General features: G+C 56.9%; 1 protein-coding gene across 1 annotated transcript; it reads left to right on the forward strand.

Moving 5' to 3' along the window:
* Window positions 1-970: 970 nt before the first annotated feature.
* On the forward strand, window positions 971-5,402 carry EN1 (engrailed homeobox 1; the record flags this gene model as incomplete). The annotated part of the gene is made up of 2 exons (XM_081051744.1): window positions 971-1,799; window positions 4,847-5,402. The coding sequence occupies 2 exons, from the start codon at window positions 971-973 to the stop codon at window positions 5,161-5,163; spliced, it is 1,146 nt and encodes a 381-aa protein (XP_080907870.1). The 3' UTR covers window positions 5,164-5,402.
* Between the last annotated feature and the right edge of the window lie 3,879 nt (window positions 5,403-9,281).

A 9,281-nucleotide genomic window follows, 5' to 3' on the forward strand; every position in this document is an offset into this window, starting at 1 on the left:
TTATGAAGTTGCTTCTTTATTTGTCTACACCCCGAAATGTACCCCTTGCGTGTCTCCTTCGCCCCTTCCTCGGTGCTGGCCCGAAAGAGGGGGAGGGGCTCCAGTGCGGGTGGGGGAGGGTGGGCCGGACGCGCCGTGCCCGCGCCGCCTCGCCCCCTCTCCGCCCGCTGCCGCCGCCCCCGGATTATTTATCCGCAAAGTCCCGCGCGCGCCCATTGGGCGGAGGCCTGGGTGTCAGCGCGAGTCCTGGCTCGCCATTGGCCCCGCACACGTGCGGTCCTGACTCACGTGCTTCCGGTTTGAAGGCAAAAAGTGTGCCTGGGTGATTTTTTTTTAAGCGAGAGAGTTTGTGCAAAGATCCGAGCTGTCAGAGATTTGAAGAAAAAAAAAAAAAAAAAAAAGGCAGCCCGGCGCTGGCGGAGACGCGCTCTCCTTGCAAAAAAAGCAAAGGCGATTAAAGGCGCTGCCAGCCTCGCGCTCTGGGCACAGCTGAGCGTGACACTCGGGGAAGTCAAACCCCTCACAACTGCCTAGGAAGATGGCTAGACTTTAAAGACTATTTTTTCCCTTTAAGAAAAAAAAAAATTCTTGGAGCTTTTTTCTTTTTTCTTGCTTTCTTGTTTTCTTTCTTTTTTTTTTTTTCCTTTTTTTGGCCGTGGCTTACTCCCCCATTTAAAACAAATCATTGAACCTGGTTGCAGAAAGGAAAAAAGAAATAGCCAAGTGTCTCCATATCTGGATGTCTACAAATTAGAGAGGGAGAGACAGCGAGATCTATCTGCTTGATAAGAGCGAGCGATCCAGGCCAGGCGCCTGGGCTTTTCTTCCTGCGCCCGCCCCGCTCCCTCGCCGGGGCTTCGCCGGCCTCCTTCCTCCGCACACCCTCACGGGCCGCTGGCAAAGTGGGGTGGGGAGCGAGGCGGGGGGGGCGGGGGCCGGCGCGGCGGCCGGGGCGGCGGGGCGGCCGAGCATGGAAGAGCAGCGGCCGGAACCTAAAAGTCAGCGCGACTCGGGCCTCGGCGCGGCGGCGGCGGCGGCGGCCCCGGGCAGCCTCGGTCTGAGCCTCAGCCCCGGCGCCGGCGGCAGCAGCGGCAGCGATGGAGACAGCGTGCCGGTGTCCCCGCAGCCCGCGCCCCCCTCGCCGCCCGCGGCGCCCCGTCTGCCGCCCCTGGCCCCCCACCCGCACCTCCCCCCGCACCCCCCGCCCCCGCCGCCGCCGCCGCCGCAGCACCTCGCGGCGCCTGCTCAGCAGCCGCAGCCCGCGGCCCAGCTGCACCGCACCACCAACTTTTTCATCGACAACATCCTGAGGCCGGACTTCGGCTGCAAAAAGGAGCAGCCGCCGCCGCAGCTCCTGGTGGCAGCGGCGGCCGGAGGAGGCGCTGGCGGAGGCCGGGTGGAGCGTGACAGAGGCCAGCCCGGCGCAGGTAGAGACCCCGCGCACCCGCTGGGCACGCGGGCGCCCGGCGCCGCCTCGCTGCTGTGCGCCCCGGACGCGAACTGTGGCCCGCCCGACGGCTCCCCGCCCGCCGCCGCCGGCGTCGCGGGCGCGTCCAAGGCTGGGAACCCGGCGGCCGCGGCGGCAGCGGCGGCCAAGCCTTCGGACGGCGGCGGCGGCGGCGGAGGCGCAGTGGGGAGCCCAGGTGCGCAGGGTGCCAAGTACCCCGAGCACGGCAACCCAGCCATCCTGCTAATGGGCTCCGCCAACGGCGGGTCCGTGGTCAAAACGGACTCGCAGCAGCCTCTCGTGTGGCCGGCCTGGGTCTACTGCACTCGCTACTCGGATCGTCCGTCCTCCGGTGAGTACCGGCCCCGGCTGCGCCACGCCGTCCGGCTCCGCGACGCCCCAGACTCCTGGCCGCCGTGTTGGAGGGAGGAAGCCCGGCCTCGGGCTCTCCCTTCTCTCGCGCCCGTCTCCTCCTGCGCAGCCCCGGGCCCAGGCGCAACCGAGGGCGCACCCGGTTTTGTGCTCCTGGCTTCTGACGCCAGCCCCCGGGAGGTTCATGGCGCTGGAGGCCGGAGTCTCCAGCCCTCGGTTTTGAACTCCGAACCTCTCCGGTTTGCTTTGTGTTTTATCTTTATTATTTGTAGGAAAGACAGAAGCAGTCATTGATTTTTTTTTTTTCCTTGGGAAAGGGGTATTTAGAGCCTGCGGGAAGGTGGGCCTAGTGTTCTGGGTCTGCAATCCCACTAGCTTGGTCCTGCGGAGGCCGAAATCCAGCAAGCCTTTGATCAGAGAAATAATCTTCACCTAGGGTGTTCTTACAGACACAGACACCATCTCCACAGTTTCTGCGTAGAATTCATTTACATAGGGACGGATCTGAGGACGCAGAGGAAGAGAGAAAAGCGTGTGTTCGCTGTCCCTCTTTAGCCTCGCAGCCAAGAAAGTCTGACCCGGGTGGGTAGAATCCAGGGAAAGGCGGTTGCCAAAACGACGAGTCCAGAGCCCCCCTGGCTCCTAGTTCTCTGGAGCTGACGGACAGACAGACAGTGGAAGAGACAAGGAGACAGGTCAGGCCAGGCTCAGACCGAAAAGCGGGGCCGAGGACAGGAGAGCCAGCCTCCGTAGCTTCTCAGAAGCGGCTCGCACAGCCTGCCCCTTCCTTCCTTAACTCCTTCCTAACGCACAAGTGCCGGGTAGCAGATTTACGCCAGCCCTAGGCCCCTTTTTCTTGACATTCCTTTGCCCCCTTTCCTCGTGTTCCTTGCGCTTGGAGAACCCCAGGCCGAGACCTGCCCTGGGAGAGGAGGCCGAGGCCTGCCCGTCTTCCCGGCCGGCAGCGGCGGGGTGGCCGGTGGGCGCTGCGAGGAGGGCAGCCGGGGCTCAGGCCTACGACCGGGTTCCGGGCACCCGGGTTCGGCGGGAGGCCGGGCACAGCGTAGCCCTGCGGCGCTCTACCCCGCTTGCTCTCCAGCAGCCCCGCCGCTGCCGGCCGAGCGCGGATCGATGCGCGCTATCAACCCCCGCCATCTCGAGCCCCGTTATTGACACGTCGGGCTCCCTGAACCTCCGAAAAGCTGCTTTGATTGACTCGCCTGATGGATAGACTGATTGAGCTGTCAGGCAGTGCGGCTCGGGCTGGCCGCGAGGCTACGATTTTATTACAAGTGTCCTTGCCTCTGCACACACGTACAACAACATCCAGGATTCACAACGTGTTGGGGCCTTTCTGGGGATGTGCACATTTAATGGGCAAGCTCTGCCCGCTCAGCTAATTACTCATCTAAACCAGGGTCTTCCTCCCTCCCCAGCCCACCTCCCAGTCTTCTTTGCTCCATAGTGGGCCTTGTCTTTGTTCTTAGCTGCTTTCCTTCTTACGGGCCTGAAGAGGCACGGTACTGGCTCCTTCTCCTGCACCGGCACTTAAGGGAAATGGACGTCAAGCCAGACCTGAGTCTTTGCAGTCAGCCAGGCTTGGACTCTTTTGTCAGGGGACTGCTGGACCCCAGGCGCGGGCCTGCCCCAGGATCCGGCTGTTCAGCTTGCCCCCTTGTAGCTAGGTTTGGAGATGACGAAGAAGACCCTTCTTTTCAGACAGTTTTAGAGATTAAACAGGCCTGAAAGGGACTTAATTGTGCTCAGTAAGCTCCCATAATCAAGATGGGGCCCAGGAAATAAAGGCCAGAAGACTTGAATGTGGAGGCTGATAGAGGTGCAGGCTCCGCACACTGCCTCCCAGCTCTCTGCCTCCCCACTCCAGGCTGGGTCCATAGCAGCCCTCTTAAGTTTGGAGGGAGACTTCACATTCCTGGAGAGGTGTTCTGTGGCCTCTTTTCCTATCGATCTTAGGGGCAAAGCACAGATTTCTGTCTAGATTGTCCCCCTGTCTCTGTCCCTTTGCCTCTATTTTGCTCATGGCAGGGGGTGGCAGGAGAGATATAGTCTCCTTGCAAATAACATAGATGGGCAGGGAAAGCAGATCTGGCTTGGTTTTGTTATTTAGTTTTCAATCCTGAAATTGCAGTTTTTGTGTTCAAAAGAGATAAAGGAGATCTTGACTGTGCAGAGGGATGGAGGAATGGGGAGGGCCCTCTCTTTCTTACTACCGTAGCACCATCCAACGGGCATAGCAGAGAACTCAGGGGCCATGTGAGTAAGGCACCTAACTGGGTGAAGGCCTTTTCTCTCCCTTCAGAGGGAGAATAGTCAGTGTCTCCCTGGGACCTTAGAAAGGGCTTTTTTAAGGCCAAAGAGTAAAAAGAAGAGGTAGAAAGGGAGCAGACACTGAATACTTTGTAATTCGGCAAGCCACTCGGAGCCGCTTCCCTATCCACTTGTTTTCTGGGGGTAAATAGCCAGATGGGGTCTTACTGTAGGTGTCCGGGTGTAGGCGGTCTTCATGGGGACAGGAGGCTGGCGATTCCCCCAGAGTGAACATGGCCTACTGTCTTCACTGCCTCAAATCTCGAGCCTCTTTTGATTCCAGGGCTGTGAAGGACCCTGACCTCCAGCTCTGGGCTGGGCCGGATGGGGCTCCAAATATTTCTCCATCTTGGATTCTGTGATTTAAGCCTCTCCTGTTCAGGAGGAGAGGCTCTCTTGTTACACGGCTCTCTTGTTCAGAATTGGGCTGTGAGGTGCACAGACAACTTGGGCAGTTTAACTTCGCAGCCCTCCTAGCCCCCAAGAAGGGAACCCGGCGACCCCAGCAGCCGGGAGTATGATGGAGGGGCTAGACACCGGGAGGGAGCCGGGGACGCCGCACAGCCTCCGCTCTCGCCCCGGAAGCGCGGGGCGCGCGACCCCGGCTCGACCGAGCAATTCTCACGGCTTCCTCTGCCCTCTTCCCCCTCCCCTCTGCCCTCTGTCCCCACCCCCACCCGGCCCTCTCCGCCGCTGCAGGTCCGCGCACCAGGAAGCTGAAGAAGAAGAAGAACGAGAAGGAGGACAAGCGGCCGCGGACGGCGTTCACGGCCGAGCAGCTGCAGAGACTCAAGGCGGAGTTCCAGGCGAACCGCTACATCACGGAGCAGCGGCGGCAGACCCTGGCCCAAGAGCTCAGCCTCAATGAGTCTCAGATCAAGATCTGGTTCCAGAACAAGCGCGCCAAGATCAAGAAGGCCACAGGCATCAAGAACGGCCTGGCGCTGCACCTCATGGCGCAGGGACTGTACAACCACTCCACCACCACGGTCCAGGACAAAGACGAGAGCGAGTAGCCGCGCGTCCGGCCGCGCGCCCCGCGGCACAGCGCAAAGGAGGGAGGGAGCAACAGGGAAAAGAGAGAGCGCTGCCCAGAATGGAGAGCCACGTCTGAAAGCAACGTTTTTGGAAAGGGAGCGAGACTCGGACAGGTGCTATCGACAAAATAAGGTCTCTTCTCTGTTCACAGCGTAAGGGACGAAACTGAGAACTCCTTAAAGCTCTATCTAGCCAAACCGCTTACGACCTTGTATATATTTAATTTCAGGTAAGGAAAAGAAATATGTGTAGCGATCTCTATTTGCTGGACTTTTTATTAATCTCCTTTATTATTATTGTTATAATTATTATAATTATTATAATTATTTTATCCCCCACCCCCGCCTCGCGCTGCCCCCGGCCCAGTTTCGTTTTCGTTGCCTTTTTCGTTTGGATGTTATCGCTTCTCCGGTGCCTCCCGCCCCGCAACGCTGGCCCTTGTTTCTCTGGGACTTTTCTTTGTGTGCGTGAGAGTGTGTTTCCTCGCGTGTCCTCCCCTCGCCTCTCCCCCACCTCTCAATCCCTTTTTGTCGGTCTGTCTGTCTGTCCTGCCCCCCTTTCGTTTTCCGGAGACTTGTTGAGAAATTCGACCCAACAGACTGCGAGACTGAACCGCCGCTACAAGCCAAAGATTTTATTATGTTCAGAAACCTGTAGTCTGAAATAAAGTGTACACTGTGCTCACGAGCTGCTGGCCGCCCTCCTCTTTGCTGGCTGGGGGAGGGCGTGGGCCCGGGGCTCCGGTCCCCGCGCACACCGCGCACACGCCCGGCCCAGCGACCACCGCACAACGAATACCAGGGGCGAAGGGGGAGCGCCGTGGTACCGTTGGCTCAGATCCGGGTCTGGAGGGTCTGGCGGGACGCACCTGGTCTCCGATTGTGTTCAAAGAAGCCCCAAGGCCGGAGACCCCAGGCCTGCCTTCGGAAGCACTGCGCGATTGCGGGCTGCTCCCCGCGCCCGGCCAGGGCCTGCCCGCCTGCGGCCTCTTCCTGTGCAACCTGCTCCTCGCTCCAGACTATACCTTTCTTTTCTGTTCTGGTGTGGGTTTTGCTCGAGGTTTTGTGGTTTTCTCCTCTAGAAAGAGGCCTTTCCAGGGCTGGGCAGACGTGAGGGCTGCCTCAGGTCCAGAGCGGCGGGCTAGGGCGACGGGCGCTCCGCCCTACCTCTCCGCCGCCTGGACTTCACTGCTCTTGGTTTGGAGAAATGATTCAGTTGGCGCAGAGGCGGGGCGAGGGCAGCGCACGGAGCCTGGCGGGCTCGGATCGCAGGGTCCTGCAAAGCCGGGGCAGTGGAGGCCCGGACCCGGGAAGCTACGCAAAGTGGCAGCCGATCGGTCAGCTGCTGGGATCGCACTGGGTCCCGACCCCCCGACGTGGGCATAGGCCTGCCTCGTCCCCACCCAAAACCTAAGGGGTGGCTTTCAGAATCCCCAACAAAGCCTGGCTTGCTTTCTGACCGAGGCAGACACAGAAACAACCTTCCAGGACTTTCAGGACACTCGGGCTTCCCAGAGAGGAGTGTCTGGACTCATGCACCTGACCCTGGGGCGTAGCCTTCCTGGGCAGGCACTGGGACAGGGACATTGGGGAACCAGGAGGAGGAAGGGGAGGTCTCTCCTCAGGAGGTATCCTCTCCCCTTTGTCCAGGATTTTTAAAAATAGTAAATCCTGTTTTCCCTTTCCCCCCTTCTCTTCTGCGATATGTGTGAACGTGTCTGTGTGCGGCTAGATATGTAGGTGTCCTTGAAAACTTGTGTGTATATGTGATTGCAGATATTGATGCATGAGTACTTACCTGGTTCTGTGTATCTGCATGTGTGAACATTGTGCAACTGGGTGTTCGTTTCTCTGTATTTAGACGCACACTTGGATGTTTGTGCGTTCACGGTGTGTTTACCTATGCTCATTTGTGTTTGCACGCCGGGATGTTTGCAGATGTGTGTGTGTGTGTGTGTGTGTGTGTGTGTGTGTGTGTGGACACGCATGGGAACTCTGTTTCTGTGCTCTTCCCTTGGGTTTCTTTCCTGTTGTTTTTGCAGGATGGATTTTGTGAGAAGTGAGAATGGCCAGACATTCTGCCGTTTTTTTCTTGAAAAATTTCCCCTGATTGGGGCCTATGTTGGGGAAGTGACAGTGCTAGGCGCCAAGTCCAGGAAGCCCAGCGCCCCTCCAAGTCTCTGCTCCAGGCTTTGGGGTTAGATGTTTGGTGGCCTGAAGTTGGAGAGCACATTCGACATTACCATTGGGTTCCCAACTTTATTGCAGTAAATCTCTTCCTTCCATCACCTTCACACCGTAGGGTGTGTGGAATAACCTCTACATGTAATCGGTGCTCAACCAATCCTTGTGTGAAGAATTGGGAGCAGTGAAATGGGCCTTCCCTGGGTTGGCCCAGGTAAGTTGTTCTCTGGTGGTTGGAAGAAAATTCTTTGTCTTCCTTAGGGGAGAGGGGAGCCTGGAATCTTCAAACTCTTCAGGCCTTCAGGTTAGCGGGTGTGAGACTTGGGGCCCTGAATCCAGAAAGCTGAGAACATCAAGAAGTTTCCTGGCCACATCCAGATGCAATATTGTGTGGTACCTAGCTCTAAAGAGAAACTTATTGTTTTGAGTGCCTAGAAACTAGGCTACCCTTTCTTTTTCCTTCTCCAGTGTGGCCCCTTGGGGTGCCTAAGCCCTTCAAGACCTTCAGATCCAGAGGCTAGGGCAGGTACCAACGTGAAGAGCAACTCCAGGAGGCATCTTGTTCCTGAAGGCTCCTCTTCACTTCTTCCAAGAGATCAAAGCCAGGAGCTCTTCCCCCTAACCCTGGGGGAGAGGGAGGAGGTGGTTATCCCTCCACATGACTGTATTGGTCAAGGGTTCAGATGTGTCATTATTATGTAATTTGATTTCTTCCCTGTTATCTCTTTTTATCTTCCAATCACTATAGGCAAATAGTGATTGAAAGTGGAGGAAACTAAAGCTCTCAGGACTTAAACATTTGGCCCATGCCTCCTCTGCGGCTTGTGTCTTTCTCTGCCGTCACATCTACTCAGTACAACTGCTTTTACCTCAGGAATCTGGCCAGGGCCCTGAAGTCATTGTCCATAATGACTTTCCGATCTTCTGTCCCTCCCCCATCTACATTTTCTTTCCTTCTGATTGGGGCACAGTAGAGGCAGGAGGACTCTGGTCAGACCTCTTTCTTGCACCTCCTCTAAGAAAAGAAAGTAGTAATAACCATAAACAGGCATTGATAGCTCTGATTTATGGGGCTGGCTTAGTGAGCCAGCCGCCTGTATATTAAAGTCTGGGGCTGCATGGAAATAAATACTGGACTGTGGTATCCCAACTTCCTTATTTTCTACCCATTTTTTTTTTTTAAAGATTGGATTAAACCATAAACTTAAATCTTCTTCAGCCCAGGAGGAAATACACACTAGCCGAGTCTAAACAATATTGATCCCTGGCTTTTTCTGAGGCCAAAGGTCTCTGTTTTCCTCCTGGAAACTCCCTTTCCTTCAGTAGGGGCAGGGGGAGGAGGCTGCAGATGGAGGTGCAGAGGGAGGCCGGATTTGGTGTGTGGGGCTGCATGTGTTTCTTTGTGAGCTTGTATGCATGTGGGTTGTGCTGTGTGTAGGCATTTGTATAGGGGTGGTGTTGAGTATATTTATTTAGCCTTGGGAGGTGGAAGTGTATGTTTTGGGTGTATGGTGATCAGTAGTGATTGGTGTTTGTGGGTGTATATGTGCCCAGTTCTCTGGCCCACTAAACTGGGCTGCCCAGGGCATAGATAAAGAGTGGCCTGCTAACCTGCCTCCTACCTGACCCAGCCTTGTCACCTGTAGCAGGGCTTCCAGAGATCATATCACCAGGGAGGCCACTGTGCTCCAGACACCCTGCCCCCAATGCCCTCAGTAAAAAAGGCCTAGCTTCCGGGCAGGGATGGGTTTTGGTTGACTCCTAGAGGCCAACGCCAAGGCCAGGGTCAGAGAGGCCCTTGTCAGAATCCTTGCCTTGGGTGAAGGTATCTGCTGTGGCTTCTCTGGGTGGCCAAGAGTTCCTCCAACGGACAGCCTTGCTTATTCTTTTCATATTGGGGAAAAGCCATTCCT

Source organism: Rhinolophus hipposideros, assembly GCF_964194185.1.
Source record: "Rhinolophus hipposideros genome assembly, chromosome: 6".
In the NCBI taxonomy this organism is placed as follows: Eukaryota; Metazoa; Chordata; class Mammalia; order Chiroptera; family Rhinolophidae; genus Rhinolophus; species Rhinolophus hipposideros.